At 40.1% G+C, this 20125-nt stretch overlaps 1 protein-coding gene across 2 annotated transcripts in view; it reads left to right on the top strand.

Moving 5' to 3' along the window:
- Positions 1-18266, top strand: part of gpc5c (glypican 5c) — an 86357-nt gene extending 68091 nt beyond the window's left edge. For both annotated transcript variants that reach the window (XM_026314515.1, XM_026314514.1), the window contains 2 exons: positions 2724-2862; positions 15984-18266. In XM_026314515.1, the coding sequence (XP_026170300.1) occupies positions 2724-2862; positions 15984-16168 (324 nt within the window). In that variant the 3' untranslated portion in view covers positions 16169-18266. The remainder of the gene's footprint in view (positions 1-2723; positions 2863-15983) is intronic.
- Positions 18267-20125: the final 1859 nt, after the last annotated feature.

The raw sequence follows: 20125 nt of genomic DNA, 5'->3' as shown, positions 1-20125 counted from the left end.
GGTAGAAAAGAGCATTTTTATTGTTCCTGTTCTGAGCCATGAGTCGCTTAACCAAAGCTTTTCTGTATTCTAACACAGCATATCACATTGCCACCTCAAAACAGACATAACATGCAGCATGTCAGTAGGTTGTAATGTAAGACAATCCATAACCGTAAAATGCACAAATGTTACCAGCGTGTATTATTGTTCACATTTTTTCCTAAGTAATCCTCTTGTACCTAATGGTCCATCTGTGACAACTGAGCCATGCAGCTTTTATCAGTGGCTTTCACTTTTGTGGTGAGCATAAATGATATGTTTTACCTGCTTCTACTAAGGGGGCCCACTTGAGTTTCATGAAGCCTGGCCTCGTGTTATGGTTGTACATGACTCATTTCACTGTAGCACTCATTTCACCCACTCAGGTCTGAGCATTCACATTGGGTACATGACAGATGTAATGAGTTGCAATGTCAAACGCACCCGCTAGTGTCAGGATCATTTGCTGTTTCCTCTTCCTCTCTCCCTTGTAGAAGGTGGCAATGACTACGCTGTCATTAAAATAAGGAAAAATCTAGTGTAAATGCCCTTCTCATGACTTTGACATTGAACTGCTGCTGAATAATTATTTGCAATCAAACATTTATAAGTCAACCTCAGCTGGGTTTTGTATGTATATCCCCAGATAAAGTAACCCAGTGACTTCGGTATATTTTTAGTATGAAAATTACAATAACAATAGCAGCAACGTCAAATCAAAATTTTAATTTGTCCATCCATAGCTCCATTTATTATCTTTACTGTTTATCCTATCAAGGTCACAGGTGGGGTCACAGGCAGGTGAGGTGGATGCTGTGAACATGCTTGCATGCTGACATTAGCATTCAGCTCAAAGAAGTGCTGTGACTAATTTCAGCCTCACAGAGCCTCTAACATGACTGAAGACTCGAGTCTTGTTTTGGAATTTTACTCTGCATTGCTTTGCATTGTAATCAATATAAGTAAGCCTGAAAGCATTTGTGAAATATTTCATTTGGAATATACAAGGCTTAGGAGACAACTGGTTAAAGGTCACTTTTATTGTCAGATGTGTTAGGTGACAGATATTCTGTTGTCAATGGCAAGGATATTAGTCATCCTGCAACGCCCCTGCCTACCCCCATTCCTCCCATCCCATCAATGTTTTTAGCCATTGTCTCCCCCCCCCCCCCCCCCCCCCACCTGTGAAGGTCAGCTGTAGACCGGGATTGATCTTTGCCAGTTTCCTCATGAATGTTTAATAGTATGCATATGTACGTGCACTTGAACCTAAAGGATGATCAAAATGAGCAAAACCCGTGTGTCTTGTATTGTTCCATGTTTTTACAAATCTAGTATTTATGCCATTCTTTTGCCTTCTTACTCCAAAGTACCATTTGTGGTTGTGTCAGGAGAGCTTCTTGTCAAACATGGTGTGATGGAACAAAGACCAACTTGATGATGGACAGCAGGAAGAGCCAGCAGGTGGTCCAATTAGTTGGTTCCATGCTGAGAGGTGGAACATTATAAAGAAAAATGTATCATGCTCAAGGCTGAGAGAGTCTTCATGCAGAACTCCAGTCGAGTACTGTGGAGTTAGTATGATGTCATATGTTATCTACAGGTCTACAGTTTGATGCAACAGTGACATTTAAGTGCAGATGATATTTTGTTTCTGTCAGTGAAGTACCCTTTAAAGTAAACTTTAAAGCCAAATTTATGGCAGTAGATTCATGATCTATTTCAAATGTGTGACATAAGAAAAAGTGGCATATGGGAAATATACTACAGTATATGAAAGTCCTTGTTTTGATGCATTATGATACAAATTTCAAAGATTAGGATTTGCATGAATGTGAACTAACTCTGAGAAGAACGCAGAGAAAATACATCTCAAGATAATTTCAGTGTTTTCCATCCTAATATAAAAAAATAAAAATAAATGATGCACCCGAAAAAATCAGTGTTGCGAACTGACTAGCCAATATGAGGTGTGTAGAGAGGCAGGATGGCAGAAATGAAGGGTTTTATGCAGGGATTGTGGAGTGAGGACAAACAGGGGAAACACAGGATGACAATACACAATAACGAATGCACAAAAAGTTATGACAACCTTAACACAAGGCAAGAGTCCGAACTTGGAACATATTTCGGTATTAAGGTGACATCCAAAATAAGAGTCCCAGGAACAATAAGTCCATACAGGTTATGACACACAGACATTACTGTATAATTTATATGGATTATAACCAGTAAACTATTGAACATACAGTAGTTGTAAGAACCGAACACCAGAGAGGTTTATTGAGTTTAAAATGAAATTTACACATTGCAGAAGTATCAGTTGTCAGTGTTGCTCTAAAAATGTGGTTGTAATTAAATGCAAAACATCATTCTACCACCCATGTCCCCTGTTCCTATACACCACCCACACTGCTGTTCTCTTCAGGATGTGATGTGCCATCTATTGGACCCTTGCTGACATTTATAGGGCTTCATATGTCAGGGAAAGTAAAGTGATGTGTCAAGTTAAGGACAATAATACAGGAGACTCTAGGAGGCACAATGGTGTTGCACAGTGGTGTTGCAGTGTATATAACTAGCTCTGTGAATAGGTTTCTGTTTCCACAAAGGCTTTTTTAGCTATAATAAACCAAATTAACAAACAAACTAAATTATGTTCAACTCATGTCAACCCTCATATTCATGTGTTTGTGGTACAGGAGACTCAAGAGAGGTTTCCAAAACTGGGCCAAATCGAGGCCTGGGATGAGCTGAGCAGTGGGGAAAAGGAGGAGAGCAGCACAGACTGTGATGATGAAGATGGATGTGAAGCCTCAGGAGATGATCAAGAGAAGATCTGTAAGTGACACACACACACACACACACACACACACACACACACAGACAACTCCCCATTCCCGTAGTTCCTATTGCTGTGCCAATTGCATTGTTGTTGGCAATAGTAATGACCTAATCTTATGTGTGATATCCACACAATTTTTTGTGAAGATTTACAATGTCACTGTTGCATTTTTAATTGTGCTTTAGCCTTGAGCAATTTATTTTGTGCTTTATGTGACTGAAGATATTTCTTCCTCTGACAACAGTGTTCTTTTTTTTATCTCAGATTTTTTTTTTTTTGCGATGGCTTCCACAAAGTCACTCTTTCACTCCCCTCCTACATGCAAGAGAAATTCACTTTAAAGCCCATTTTCACACTCGCCTACTGTGTCTCTTTGAGGCTACAGCAAAGGTGGTGGCACTTCTTCAGATCCTAAGACAACAAGCCAGTTTACAGTGGGTGCACAGACGCATGCACACTGCACACATATGTACACACAAACCAAAGAGGTGTTAGTGCTTGTGTTGGCTTCTTGACAATCATTTGATCCACCGTAGAAGCTTCACATTAATCATCCCTAATTATCACGTTGGTATTTGCCACCTACACACCTACAAATAAATGAGTCTGGTGGAGAACATTGTCTTACTAGCATTGATGGAGAACAGAGAGGAACATAGGGGAGAAAAAGTGCACTCACCCATACACACAGTAGCAGTGGGTGCCAGATTACTACAAAGCTTATGTGTTTTTCTATCTGGCTGCTAAATAGGCCATTGGGAGATACAGTATGCTGAGACATCCGAGCAAGAAGATAGGCAAGTCCGAATTTATAAAGGTTTGATATAAGCTTTATGCTCACAACAGTCAGTGTAGTATAGTATGCTATCAACACATCTTTAAACTACTGATGTAGTTTCACCAAAGACTATCAACACCACAATACAGCTAATATACCAATCAATAGCCATTACACTCCCAGTTACACACAGCTCTGGACAGGTTGTTTCTGCCCTGCTGCTTATTGTGATGTGGATAAAACATACCAGCAGTTCTTAGAGCTCTGACAGTGGAGCCAGTATCCTAACAGCGGAGGATAATCAATCAAAATCACTGTCTGAGATTTACTGAACAAAATCAATTAGTCCGTGCTCAAAGAATAAATCTATATCCTGGTGAGCTCTGTTGCCTGTCCTTTAGCTTTCAAAAGAATGTTTGTCATCCAGCAACAAAAACATGCTGCTTGGAAAGATGATTGGCCTGTTGGTATCTAAAAACAGATTACAGCATTGTCCTATTAAAAGACAACTCTTCACTCTGCAGTGATTTGCTTCTCTGAAGACTAATGGCAAGAACTAAATGGCACTTGCAGTGAAATGCAAGGATGGCTCATTTTTGTCATATCATTTGTTCTCCTCTATTAGCATAATTAAAACATATTTTAAAGTAATTTACAGTCATTTTCATTTCATGCTTGACATTTTTGATGGCATCAACCTCACTGATCACCAGGTGATGTTAGAAAACTGATGTAATAGGATTCACACATTTTAAAGAAAAAAAAAAGTTTTATCTTTCATTCTCTTCAAATTATTTCAAAAATTGTTATTGATAATCAAAACACCAACTTTGGCAACTGTTAAAGGAATCATTTTACTGGGTAGGGTTGTAATGCGTTATAGAGGGAGGAGGCATATTTTATCTTCCAACTGTCTGCGCATTTGTTTGCCTCTGAGAAGCTGTGGCAAAGCTCCCAAGGCCCATGTTAAAAGGGGGCATGACCGCCCACTGTTCTGCTAAGAGAGACTTCATTACCAAGCTAATGAACAGTGATAATCTGCAGAGAACAGACTCACTGTCTCTATCGTCACTTAGATGTGATGGAACTGCTGTGAGTCTTGCTTAAAAGATAGGACTGCATGCACACAGCCTCCTGCATAACACAGGTATATTTAAGAATGCTGATATAGTGGCATCCAGTGGATTAGTGGTTAGAGAGCATGCCACATAACTGCAATGTCCACTGTTAGATTCCCAACCAGGGAACCAGTGTTGCACGTCATACCCTCTTTTCCTGTCACTCTGCAATGTCAGCTGTCTATATATACAGTATATTCAGTAACAGATGGTTCTTCATTGAACTTAAACCCCAAAACCAAAAGAATTGTAAACGACTAAATGAAAAGGAGAGACAAGAGTTGGAAAAATCTAACTTTTTCACATACTGCACATTGTTCTCCACTACTTAAAAAAAGCACAGCCTGATTGCATGACATCATATATATTTAATCCTGGTTCAGAGCCTGTTACCTTTGCCTGGAGATGTGCTAATATACTTTGTCTGCCTACTAAACAAGTCCTGGCCATGTACGAACTGCCATGACCACCGCCATGAAGTGGAGAATGAATTAGTGAATCTTTAATGAACCATATTATCCTTCTTACCTGCAGCCTATTCTGTGGTACATTTTGTGGCGTGACTATAGCTTATTAACTGTATTAGCCCAGGAACACTTATGACTGCTCCTTCCAAAGGAACTATTAGTTAGATCATTTATGTATGAAAGATGTCTGAAAGACCCACTGTGGCACATTAGACCACTATCTCGCCATTACATTCAGACTCCAAATATATGTGAATTAAAAATGTCTTATTTTTCTGTCTGCAATCTGTCTGTCTGTCTGCAGCCTTTGGGAAAAAAAAAAACAATAGTAAGACCTTGCAGGTTAGTTATATCAGAAGGGTGAGGTACAAGTAAATGCATAGATAAGTGCTTTTTATGATACAGCCAGAGGGATGCACAGTAAAAAAGCATGACTCATACAGCCAGGAAAGTACAATTCTCTTTTGGTAACAAACACCATCTGTCAGAAATGCTGGTGCACTCATCAAGAAAGTGAAGACACCCCTGGCGTTGCTCACACACTCAGTGCTCACAGTTCAGTGGTTGAACCTCTTGATTAGCATGAAGTCATTGGCAATGATAGTTTTGCTTTGCCATTGTCTTAAAAAAACATCATTATCTAAATATGACAAGATGGCAAGATTTGATAGTGGATCAGTATGCTTCTTTTATTATTGAACAGAAGTACAAAAATGTCATATACCAATATAACATTTCTTGTTTCTCCTTGCATACCCTCACACAGAACGAAACAGCTGTCTGGGTGTGTTTGTCTGTAAATGTATAAGTGTGACCTAAAGAGAATTAACCTCTAAACACTAATTCAAATCCACAGTAAAGCAGCCAAAATGCCATCATGTTCCAAAAATGTCCTTTCTCCCAAAGTATAAAAATCCAACTGGTCCTGATGTATATACAGCCATGGAAGTCTTAAAGGGTTCTTCTATGTTTCTTTGACCTGAATGTCAAAGACATGGAGAGAACTTCTCCCCAAAGCATATAAGGCCATAAAGGTGTGCAGCAGCTGTTGGCCCTGGCAGGGGAAGCACATTCCTGACATGATCCGCTGCTTGGGCAGTATATAGCCAACCTCTACCATCATTAGTAGGATTATCCTGGATCGTTCTCAAGCCCAACACAGCCTGTTGTTGCCCTGGACTCAGCACACCTGCCTTTCATGTTAGAAAACTAGAGACTAGTGGAGTAGTGCTGGGATTTGAGAGTGGACACAAGGTCACAAGTAGTGGTGAAGGTGCAAGGAAAACATTTAGACAAGGCACACCTATGATTCAATTTTCTGACAGAGAGGAGGGTTAAGCGTGTGGGTGGGGAATTTGGTGGTTGTGGGTTCTGCTAAACTGGCTAAACAATGGCTAAAAACAGTGATGGGATGGGAGGAATGGGGGTAGGCAGGGGTGTTGCAGGATGACTAATATCCTTCCCATCCTCAGTCCTGGACTGACCCAGGCCCCTTGGGACTAGTGTATGTAAAGTCCGGCTGGTGAGCAGATGTAGTGGCTGTGACCCATTGCGGATATTACCCATAGTACTGCCATTTCCCTTTGCCTTTCATCCGGAGTTCAAGGGGAGTGCACTCCGCAGGGCAGAATAGGGTTGGAGGAACAAGAGGATCTGAGATCTCTTTGGATGGGCAAGATAGTCCAGTTTTTGGGTAGATATGGAATGGATGAGTCACATTTTTTCTTATCTCAAGTCATCTCATATTTGTTCTATGTGATGCTGTAAAAAACATTGCATAAGTTTCTCAATCATTGCCTTGAATAAATCTGTGAATGATGCTTAGAGAAAGACATCCTTCAAACAGTGTAATTGGAAAAATAATCCTTTAGATTAATATGTGTTCAAACCCATTTGTCAGCACCTTAACCTGCATGCTAGATATTCTGTAATCACTGTATCATGCATCATGATATTTGTGATTAGTTGTCTCCATTTTCTCTGCCATCCATTCTATTTTATACAATCTTACACCTTGCGTTTCAGGGGTCTTCTTTTCCTTCCTAGCTTGGCATATTCTACCCTGTGGTTTTTATGGCACTCTAAGAGTGTATTAGCTTGAAAGACTCCCTAGGCACACAGTCATCAGAGGAGAATGGTTCTCATTAGCCGGCATCATCATTTCCTTTCTAAGCAGTAACAGTGTGGCCTTTATGATTGAGCATCCCAAGCACACCTCTGGGATCCTGGTTGGGAAACACCAAGAATCTTTGGTGTGGAAGCAGGTTATAAACTAAAGGAAGTGATGGGAATTACTACATTGGAAGACAGTCGATACACTGAATTCAGCATGTTTTGTGGTTGCTATGTAGTTTACTAGCAGAAGAACAAGAAAATCTAGTGAGTTAGTGCTGTGATACTATAGCTATATAAAAGTCTTAGTTACATTGAAATAGTGGAAGTGCCTATTCACTAATACAATAAGAAATCCTGACAACATGAACAAGTTTCCAAGCAGTAAATGGCATTTTAGAAATGGTTAAAGACTCATAAAGAAAGCTGTAAATTCGGTACATATGACATGAGTTTTATTGTGTGCAACACACCTGCCAACCACTCTTTAACCCTAGTCCACAGTCCAGTTTAATCTATATTTCTGCATTGTCACTGGGACACATGCTTGTTCCAGTGGAATTATAGAATATTTTATTGATGGCTACAAACACTGCTACAAGCATACAACTAAGGTGATGGCCCTAGTTTATTTGGGCTGTTTTGTGATTTGCCCAAACCCCTGCTCCTGAAGTCAGGATGGCAATTGGATGAGCGGGTTGGCAGTGCTGGTGTTGGACAGAGTGAGGGTGTTGCAATGGATGACCGCCTTGACTTTTTTGCCTTGCCTGGAGCCAAATCCTGCCTCCCAAGACAGAAACTGCCATTCCTGCTGTAACATAACACTGAGCAAATAATGGCCAACATTCCTCTGATATTGAAAAATACAGTAGAAGGATAAGCAGGGATGAGCCTGATCCTTTTTGTCTCAGTTCAGTCTGGAACGCAGGGGGAACTACAAACTAGGTGAGAGGAAAAGGAGAGAAAGCATAGAAAGACTTGAGGTGGAACTTTCCCTCTGAGACAGGCATGCCTTTCTCAAACTCAAAAGATGCAAAGTTTTTACACAATCAGAGTATCAGCTTTAGATAGCAGAGGTGCATTAGCATTGCATGAGTGGTCAGATAATGGAGGTTGGTAACAATGAGCCAAGTTTTGTATTGACTATCTGCAATGGAAGTCTGTGTGCAGGCATATGTGTGTGTGTGTGTGTGTGTGTGTGTGCGTGCGCGCGCGCGTGTGTGTGTGTGTGTGTGTGCGTGCGTGTGTGTGTGTATGCATCTAAGGGACACCCATGCAAGACAAGTCACTTCATTAAAGACCTGTGCTATTGACCAGTGGTGAAAGCGACAAAGGCTTTCTCCCGTATCCATAATTGATGTGGCAATTAGAGCTGAACCCGGAACAGTCTGTCAGGCCTGAGGGCTGGGAGGGGCCTGACCTCTCACTGCTTCAGCTGATTAGAGATCAGATAAGAAGGGCCACAGCCAGTGTACTTAATATAGTGCACAATTCTAATTTGATTCTGAAACTGCAGTAGTTATGCAACCAAGAGTTTACATCAAAGTATTTGACTCACCCCCACAAAATCAAACATTTATAACATCACAGCACAACTTTTTTTTTTTCTTTCTAACCCACATAGATTTCTGGAAATACTTTGAAGTTGAAAAGGCAAGTATAATTTAAATCAGGTTAATTTAGAGGAGACTGGTCACAGGCAACACAAGGCTACAGTCTGTTCTTTCGATCTTACTTTTGAGTGGGAACCTCTACTGCTACTGTGTGTCACCGAGATAGCACCCTAATGACAGTTTACACACACTAAAGTCTCTTTTTCTTGTACTTTAGTCCTTACAGCTCTTCATTTCACTTGAACAACAACAGCATGCTCTGAAGCACTAGATGTGTCAGAATTCTTGACACTCCAGGCAAGACTACAGTCTTTGTAGAATATGAGAAAGAATCATAGAGGGGATACTGTAAAAGCATTGATCTTGGCATCTCTACTCATTGGCTGATTCCGGCGGGCAGGGGGAGGCATGTGTGAAATGATATGTCAAGAGAGACAGTGACAGTGCCTCTTGAGCGCTACCCGATGTGCACTTCCTCTTGACTATAATGGATGATTGTGGACGTGTGTGTGTGTGTGAGAGAGAGAGAGAAATAGAGAGAGAGAGAGAGAGCAAAGAATATGGATGTGAGTTGGTCTCTGCATCCTTCACGCTTGTCGGTCTGCAAGGACAACTTGACACCTGCCAATGCAATGAGGCATCTGCTGTTTGGGAGCACGCAGGTGTAGTGTTAGGTGTCTGTGCCTCAACACTGATATCATCCAAATGAGTGTTCTAGCGAGGAATGCAATTTACGTGTGCTTCCGTAAGGTTGAAGTGTTGTACTGCCCCTTTAACTCCTGTCTTTCATGGAGGCTGCTTTCACCTCAGGATTCCACTCCATCTTGAGAGTCTGTCACTTTGACTGGTGGAGGTCACTGTCCTCCCAGGGCCCCTATTGCCTATTTGTTTCTGTGTGTATGTGTTTGTGTGTGCATACAGGGGAGTAAATTTTAATCTTGCCAAAGAGCTTAATAGTCTAATACAGCCAAGAATCGCACTGGGCAAATTCCAGTTCACTGATCCCTGCTCTGGAGTTGCCATGCTGCTATGCTTGTTGCTAGGTTAGCTGAAGGCTAAGATGTGTACCCCACTAGTGCCCCTGTGTTTTTGGCCCTTTAGCCCCATCAGTGGCTTGCCAGAGACCCCATACCAGTCCTGGATTCCCTATACGCATTGCCTGTGAGCCAGAGGGACAGTTCCCATAGAAGTGAGGTGTGTGTGCTGCAGTGTGTTACTTAAAATACAGAATAAGGAGATTAGTTTGGGGGTGAGGAGCCCCACATAAAGAGTGAGTCTCAGACAAAAACAGTGCAAAGATAGATGGTCAGTAATGAACTTTGTGAATGCGTCTTTCCCTTCTCTTTCACCCCTCTTTGAAAGAACATGTGTGTGAAAAGAGATAATGAAACATTGTGCAAGTACTTGGGATTTAAATGTCTGTGTGTAAGACAAAGAGAGGTCTTAGAAACACTGTGACCCACAGAGTTTGAGCATTCTCCTGATGCACCAAACAATGTCAGGACACCTTGATCCATAGCCACCAAGAGGAACATTTGTCTTTTATTGCTGTCCAAAGGTCTGATCAGAGGCAGACTAATAGTTCCATCTCTCACTGGCTTTAGCAAAGAATAGAAGGAATAGAAAGGCTCATCATACCACTGTAACATATATAGCACAAGATGTGTATGCACTCCACATACACACTGTGTGTTTGGTGTAAAACTGCAACTGGTCACTGAATGGATTTGTAGTTTTAAAGGTCACCTATTTATAGGATGAAATCCTTATTGTATTATAATTGTCACTTCTCATTGTTTTGCCCAAATGGAGAGCAGGGAAACAGCTTATCTATACAAATGTTGTATCACATTTGCATCTTCTGTCTCTTGACCTGCTCTAGAAGGGATGAATGGTAGGTAATGAATATGTGGCAAAGGTCATACAGTAGGCTGTATCAGATGAGAATGGCTCTCATTGTTAAAGATAGAGATTAATGGAACAGATCATGTTTGCTGACTTCACTGCATTTGAAAAACTATAAACTGGCACCCATGTTTCAAAGACATATTGGCAGTTGCATAAATATCTTGTTTTACAGCAAATAAGGCTTGATCTAGAAAATCAACAGCATCATTTTTAGCTGCTTGGCAGATCTGTCATGTAGTACAGCTAGGAGCAGTTGGATAAACTGTACTTCTGTTGTCTCTGAGGCATACGCGGTCTTGAACTTATGGCAGAACCAAGCATGCACTATGGTGAAGAGTGACTAAATAAACACATTATCGTATCTCTTCTAATTCAGACACCTTGTGGGGGCGTGTGAGTATGGATCATGAGCTCGTATAAATCTTTGTTCCTGTTTGCACGCCTGTGAGTGGCAAAGGTCACCTCTTTTAATGAAAAATCCCTGTGAGACAGATATAATGGCCTTGTCAAAACCCAGGATTGTGAGCTGCTTTACAACTCCCATGCATCCATATCCCATAAACCCCTTAGCAAGGAGAAGGCCGGCAAGGTTAAGGCTGGGGCGAGAGCCTAGAGAGAGGACGTTACTGACCTCCGCACACTGGCACCATATTCCCCCCAGTATGAATCAACCTCCACCTTCTGACCATCTTTATAATTGTACACAGTAGGTAGAGGAGTGAAAACTGTCACTTGTGCTTAAAAGCCCACAATAAAAAGGTCAAAGTCTTACACATGTAACTTCTGTCTAGGCTTAAGGTGCATTGTACAATATTAGGTTGCATTGTGCTGTGGCTTCAGAAAGCATTTAGAGCGTTCACTTTATGCACATTATATTGTGTTGTAGGTTTAATTTTGTATCTATAAAACTTCTATTTTTAATAAATTTACACATTTTTAAAAACATGTTTTCACTTTGTCATTATGGATGGATTATAGCATATTGATTGTTGAGTGTTGTCAATTTAAAGTTAAAAACTACACGATAAAACATTGTTGAGAAACTGAAGTAGTTTGAATAGTTTCTGAAGCCAATGTAATTAGGATAAGTTGTAACAGAGCAGTTCTGGGTAGATTTGAATTTATTTGAACAGAAGAAAATTATTTACAAAAAAATAAAATTATCACATTTGTGATGGCTACATATCTGTGATCTGTCTGAAGAAGATGCCTTGGTTTTGTGATAGCATCTAGTGTGACAACTTGCTAAGCCGCTGTATACAGCAGCATCATTCCTCACTGGATTACAGCTCTGCAGTGTTCAGCCAAGAGTACCATGCAGGCTTGTACAACCCACAAATAGAAAACACCTATATGGATCTGAGTTTCCTAGGTTATGACTGTGTCTGTATGTTTTGTGTGTCCATATGTATGTGTTTGCATGTGTGTGTGCATTTCTTGTCCTCATGTGACGAGCTAAGAGACAAAATCTTATCAGTTGATGTCAGAGTGAAGATTGTGAACAGTTTACTTCTTCCCTTTACGTATGTTTGAGGGTATATAAAATCTATGTGGCAACAGTGTCTGAGAAACAAAAAAAATATGCTAAGGAGAGTAGAGCAAGAAAGAAGGAGATGTAGCAATAGGAAACTGACATGTTTGCCCAGAGAACCATCATTCAATTTTCTGTCCCTTGTTTTTTTTTTTTTTTTTTTTTTTTTCCAATGAAACGATAGCCAAGACATTTGTTATTCCTCCCACTCACCTCCCAACCCCTATTCCTCTCTTCCTCTCCAGTCAGTCCTTCCTCTTGGCTATAGCTTGAGGTCCACCTCTTCTTGAGTGCTATGGCCCAGCTTGTTAGAAGCAGCTGTTGTTGCTCCCAGACCAGTGGAAATAGAGACTGCTCTAAACACAGAAGCTGTCCATCTGGAGAGGCATTACTGGCAAAGGACACTATGAACCATTTGTCACGCAGTCTGCATACTCGCAGGTCAACAAAGTGGCAAAAGATAGAACAGCCCCCTTGAACTGTCTACAGTATTGTGTTGAGCCCTGTCGTTTCCTTGTGTGTTTAGTGTTCAGATGTTCAAAGTGACATACTCACCCTTACCATCACCACAGGCTTTAAAGACAATTGGAAGCTCACATAACCCACTATTTATATTTATATAAGACCCATACACACACATATAGGCATTTTACACCCTTTCCCAGACAGTAAGGTCTGTGGAGTTGCACAGATTTCTTAGTACTCCACTTGTATTTGTTTCTTCGGTTTCCATGCACTGTTCTTATTTTCTTGCCTATTATAAAGCTTTTTACCAATCAGAACACATTTGTCTTTTGCTGCTCGAGTCCATATGTCATTGACTGCTGTTGTAATAGGAGAAGCATGTTGATGTGACATCACGTAGCCTTGAAGTTGCCCCAGGATGATTGATTCCATCTGCCTTGATAAGAGCGATGATGGATATTCATCCTTCTCATACCAAAAAGCCAGACTAACTGTTTTCCTCTTCTAACCCTCTGCATCATCTTTCACTAACTTCCACCCTCTGTTTTTCTGTCTTGCTTAATCTCCCTCCTTTTCCTCACCATATTTAGGGGATTTACACATGAGCCACCTTATGAGGCATAGCTCATCTGCTAACACTGTCTTATTATAACAACATCACATTCCATTATCCTCCTGCCACCTGGTTCTTCTTTTCTTTGTGCTTCATGTTGTTGCATGCTTTTATGGATTTATTGTACATATTTCAATACAGGTCTCGAGTTTCTGTTGCTGACTATTGCTAGGTGATATGTAGTTTCCCCCAGCAATGTCATCCATCTCAGTGTGGAGGATACTGTAAGTAATTTCTTGTACATGGTCTGGCGTTTTTTTTTTTGGTTTTTTTTTGCAAGATTGGGTTTATTTATAATTGAATTTGCCACACCAGATGCATTTTTGTTATGCATTGTCAAGTAATTGAGACATAAGATAAATTGGACACATATTTTTCTCATCTTTTTTATGCCCCTCCCAGCTGGTTGTACTGTAGGTAATCATTTAGTTTGGCTTTGCCCAAAAATGAACCTGGTTAAATGATTAGTTTAATGGCTTTTTAGTCTCAGCCTTGTAATTTCATTTTATTACAATGGATTTTATTTTATTTCAGAGTTCACAAAGCATTCCAATAGCACATATTCTTGAATACCTAACTTATATGAAAAAAGGCATTTTAACTAGCTGGCAAAGCTTTTGTCTCTGCCGTAATTCCTTTATCTGCCAAGGACCTGCTCTATAATTAGCCAGTCGGTTAGCCTGCAGTGGAGTAGTATCAGTGTTGTGCTGGCCCATTCATATGCCGTTTTCTGACATGTCCCTGATGAGATGCAGCCCATTACCATTGAAACAATAACAGCAGTCTGATTTGGAAAAAATGATGTCTTTGTCTATTGTATACCAGAACAACAAAAAGCTTTGACGTCGGACACCCTTCTTTCTCTTTAGAGCCCTGCCTAGCCTTACTCATGTATGCACACACATGCACGCTTACCAACCCAAGTGCACAGTAGGGATGGGTTTATTTGGATTCTCTGTTCTACAAAATAATGTGTTCTTAGAATTAAACATTTGACCATGCCAGGTGTGAAATGGAGGGGGGGGGGGGGGGGGGTACCACTGGCTGAAATCTTAAAAAACACTTTTAATTTTGTTCTATACCAATGAAAATAAATGATTTAGATAGCTTGGTGTGCTATCATTCTCTAATAATCATTCATTCTCTCTAATAACTTACAAACTTGGCTGTCAAGTTGTTTGACAGCAAAGTCACTACTCAGAGGCAGCTGTTACTGTATTTAATTAGACAGTCGATCTCTAGATAGATCAGTGTCTACACGTGCTGGTGGGAATCATTGCAAACTTGGCTGGTTTGTGTTACAGTGACAGCGTTAAGTGACATTATGACACTAGGTTTTGGCAACTCTGATAACTAGCTTTATCACAATACACACAGTGATTATCTCCCTTACCCATCTCTCTTTCTTTCTGTATCCTTTGAGATCATACCTTGATTTCATCCTGTCCCTCTCTAGCCACTCTGACTAAATGTATGACTCTTGTAAGACCTTAGTTGCAACAGCAATCAAATTGGGAATCTATGGTGCACTTCCTGAGCAGAGGATAATCCATCTCTAATCCGTAGATGTATGTAGTTGAATTGGCTTGGTTTGGCTCCATGCAGGTCCTATGGGTAATAAGCAGAAGGAATTAATTTCCTTTCAGTCTTAGAGACACCAACGCGTTGTCACAACCCATGAGGGAAGTGAGATGATGAGAGGAGAGAGGTACTTTCAGAGCCAGAATAGTGATTTTGTACGAGGATTGAACCAAACATGTTTGAGAGAAACTGGAAGAACAGCAAGGCGTAGAGATTTGAGTGAAGAACGAACGAAAGTGTGTGTGGAACTTTGTGTGTTTGTGAGGACTGTGACAAAATGGGTACTTAATGTCTGCCCTACCTTCAGCAGCCTGATTTATTTCTTATTGGCTGTAATGACAGAGGTAGGGCTGTCCATCATCTGCTGCTGCAAATTAAACATCCAGTCAGTCTTCCATCATGATGTGTGTGCATATGTAGATGGAGATGGGAGTTCAGTTTTTATTTTACTGTGTCTCTGTAAGGCAGAAAAAACACAGTGCTCTATATACAGGTTGGCACAGGTTTGATATGTGCAGTTTAGACAAAAGGATTTAAAAGTGAATCAGTACTTACACAGTAGTGCTATAAATGTTTTTTTTTTTTTTTTGCTGACATTTTAAAGCGCTCTTCAAAATAATTATGGGTGCTGTGACTGAAACAGCCACAGCTGTGTTTCTTCTGATGTACATTCTGTGTTAACTCACATTAACTGGAACAGACATGATCATGCAGTGCATCATTTTTATGTCTGATTGTTTTTGAAAGTCCTTGGAATGAGGTGGTGAGAACCTTGATTGGATGATGATGAGCCTCTAATATACAATTTTACAGGTACTCTGAACATTAAAGCTAATTATCATGATTACCGCAATGTGCCAAACCATTTATCTCTGTCTGTTCTCTGTTTTCCCTTCCCTCTCTTTCTTTCTATTTGTGTTTCTTATAACAGATACAGATGGCTACAGTGAAGGGAAACCCCGTGGGAGACAACCTGGAGGTGACAGCCCTCAACACCACCCATCCAAACCCCCCTCTGTGAGAGTGATAGGGGGGCCATCATCTGCCAGCTGGGCACGACCCTGGAGCCTTGCACTGCTCTTTGCTGCACTTTGCTTGCAGTGGACACTGTTCTGATCCAAACATTGTCTTTCAGTCCCCTTTCACCCATTTAGGAAACACATCCATAAAAACAGACGCTTGCATCATACTGTATACATACATAGAATACGTCCAGTACAGTATCGTGGTCTTCAGCCTGCTCGGATGGAACGGTAATGATAGAAAAAAAAAATTGGAAAACAAGATTGGATGTCGATGAGAAGATAATATATGAAACTGTAGACAGGCTTCTTGCAGGAACTTGCTGTTCTACACCATCACCTATGTGGATGATTGCACACATGCATGCTCATCTACAAAGATTAGGCCTGTTGCTTTCATTGGGCTGTTCTGGCACTAGACATGTGCGTGTAGCCACCAATACAGCCCTGTAGCTCCGTGCCTCACTCCTATAGACACGCACTTCAGAACAGGACTGCACCATTTTCTGATTTTATTTACACATACCATATAGAGACTCATGTACATGCGTTTTACATATACCAATAGAGCTCTCTTCTTATTCTGCTGCTGGATTTTACTTATCCTTTCAGGCTAAAAACCTCATCTTGGCTGTCAGACAGAAGAAATCATCTTATTTGAAAACTCAACTCATTTTCTTTTAGGGATTAGGGATTGCATGATAGATTGAAGATCAATCCCAGGTGCCTGGCCCAGAACATAAAATTTGATATACTCTAATGACTGTGTACCTTGGCACAGATTAGAATGTAATGAGTTCACAGGTGGAGCAGAGGCACACTTGCACGGCTGAACACTGCATTGCAAACTAGGTGTGTATAGTATGTAACTGTATATAGGTGGAAAGATTTGATAGCGTGTATAAGGTTTGGATTTTATAAAAAAAAAAAAAAAAGCTCTTAACTGACTGATTTCACTGGGGTTTTCTTTTCTTCTAGTTATGAATGGCCTTGTGCTTGCCTGCGCCATACTACATGGAAAACAATGAAAAAAAAATATAAAGATATAATTTCTATAACAAAGCAAGAATGTACTTCACTTTCCAACTCAAGCCCCTGACATAATTGAACAAAGTCTGTACATTGTTAATTTTACTAATGTTTATTGTGCATCGTTTTGTGTGTTTGCTTGTTGAATTGCACATTAATGCATGTATAACCTACCAAGTTTTCAAAATTCTTAAAGCAGGATCAGGACTTTTTTCATAAACCAAAACCACATTTTAAACCATATTTTAAAAACCTTTCAGAAAAATGTTCACAAATCTACAGCATCAAGTTTTGCCTTTGTCTTTTGAATAATGGTTTAGAATTAGAAAACAAGAGAGCAGTAGATCCAACACATGAAGATTCAAATACTTTTCAACACACAAACAAAAAACATGTAGAATAGTTTACACTTTTGGGATCAATTATTGTTTCATCCAGTACAGTGGTAGCCATTGTGTAAGTCCCTTTACATGGATTTTGTTGTGCATTTCATTTTCATTTTTTTGTTTGTTTCCTGAAGATTAGTCAGGAACCCCAGACATGCTCTAATGTCCTTGTTTGTTTTAGATGAATCCTCATGGGGATAGAGCAAAACGGAAGTTCAGCTAAATCTACATTGACTTCTACAATGGCTTCCTGTGTATACCAACTTTCTTGTGTAGGTGAGAACGTTCTATGTGCTAGCACTGGTACAGCAGAGTACCCGTGTGAATGATGATGATGAATGTAGAGTCAATGCTATGCAAATGCAATATTAAAGCTGACTACGCCCCATTGTAGAAACAGATAAAGTATCTAAACTAAATAGGTCTATACACTTAGAGGCTGACATGGGTCTGTGAACAGTGATATACCTCTGCCATTAAATACCCTTCATTATAAACAACCTTTCCTGTAATTTACTCTGCCAAACAGTGGAAGAGAGGGGGGGAACCATATGCAAATACATACAATTATACTTTGCTGTTAATGAATAATGAAGAAATTACAGATATATAAGGTTTTTGCAGTTTGAATGTGTCACATTATGTGTTCTGTAACCACATTTGTTCAGTTCATATTTCCTACATGTATGTTTTGTTCCAGACTGGCATTCATTGCACCCACAGATCACTTACAGCCCTATACCCTCGCATGTGTATAAATGTACATATTTTAAGTCACTTGGCATTTGTTCTGTGTCTCATTTCGTTTTTTTTTTTTTTTTTTGTATCAGTACGATACAGTGTAGCTGAGCTCTATTAAAGGTGCTCTGCTTTTTTTTTTCCCGTCTCAATGGCCTCTCCTTAAAGACTCGGTCACAATAGACTGATAAACAACAAAGATTTGCTCTGAATAAAATGCTGATTAAAGGCTTTACAAACCCATGGCACACCCACACCGGTGTTTTTACTTATTATTCCTGAGTACTACCCTTCTTATGGTTGTGTGTTTGTACAGTTCATGCTTGACTGACATCTCTCTCATCCTTTTGTCACGCTGGTTAGGTTTGGACAAATTGCATTTTTGTTTGTTCACATTTTCTGTAAAATTTAGTGGCTTTATGCAATTATGTAATCCACAGCACAGTACTACCCAATTTTAACCTGACTAGAGGTTTAATCAGCTGTCGTAAGTAAAACAACTGTGTGGGTGTGCGGGTACTTAAAAACTCCATGTTGACAGAACTCACACTGTCCCTGTCCTCAAAAAGGAAAATTAAACTGTGAGACAGCAACACTGTGCACATTCAGCCTTTTAAAAGAAAATTTTAACATTTTGGAAAGAACACTTAATTTTCCTTCTTACCAGCGATATCACTTTAATGTTTGTGTACTATGAAAGTAGTCTGTTTTTTTTATGAAGACTGAAAGCATCGGGTGCATTTCAACATTTTACTAAAATGTTGAAATGCACACACAATAGCACCTCACTCTCCAATTAAGTATCTAATTTAAAACATGAGTCCATGAAGTTGCTAGCTGCCTATAACGTGTCATATTTACATTTAGTTTCTGAAGGTATAACATACAGTAGTGACTTGTGAGGTCCAGGAAGGTAAACTGAACTTTGGCTAGTTATTTCCACCTGCTTCAAGTGTTTATGCTAAGCTAAGGCTAATCTACTGGCCCTGGCTCCATAGTTTGTGCATGTACATGAAAGTCATATCTTCTCATATTGATGGTAAATCAGAATGTTGACATACTTGATAACTTGATAACCACGATAACAATGTGATAGAGTATGTTGTCCCTCTCACATCACTGTTTCGCTGATCGTGCACGCTGCTGGTCAGCAGTGAAGGACTGCATTATGAGGGCGTAGGCAGGACAAGCTGTCTCAGCCTGACCTTTTCTATTTGCATCCAGGAAGCCTCTTGCTAAACATATCTGTCTGTGTGTTTGCACCAGAAATAGAGGTAGAAAGGAGTGTGAAAGTGCAGGGGCCATGAATGCGTTTGGTGGTGGTAAGGACCATAGCAGACAGTCAGTTGTGATGACAGTGTCGAAAGTGACAGTTTGCTCGTTCAGCTGATGTGTGGCTGACCCTTTTGGTTGCTTGTGTAAGGAGAACTTTGCCTATTCATGGACTATAATTGCCCTGAATTACCCTGTGCTGTCAGCTGTAATGCTAGCATCCCTGTTATAACCCCAGTTTACTGTAGGATATTCATTTCAATACAAAGCTTGAAGGGTGCCACTGTTGGTGTGGGGTGATACCCAAAATGTAAGTGTGCTCTAACTGTTATGCCATAATTCAGGTGTATGTTATTATGCCATTACTATTTTATAATTTATATTACCATTACCAGATAAAGCATGATAAGTCACAAAAGCACGTAACACAGCTTACACAAGATATTTATAAGTAATCAATATAATTGGTCTTCAGGGTAACTCTGGTCTTTCTTCCTTCACAGTGATTAGAAAAGCATTTGATGGCAATGTATCAGGCGACAGTGGCCCTCTCAGTCTCACCACACCTCCCACTGTTTTAGCCATCAGCTTGGGAGCATATAACTAATAGCTCTTTCCTGGCTAAA

This window comes from Mastacembelus armatus, chromosome 17 (genome assembly GCF_900324485.2).
Source record: "Mastacembelus armatus chromosome 17, fMasArm1.2, whole genome shotgun sequence".
NCBI classification, from domain to species: Eukaryota; Metazoa; Chordata; class Actinopteri; order Synbranchiformes; family Mastacembelidae; genus Mastacembelus; species Mastacembelus armatus.
Note: the sequence above shows the minus strand (reverse complement) of the source record. Positions and strands in the feature narration are given on the sequence as shown.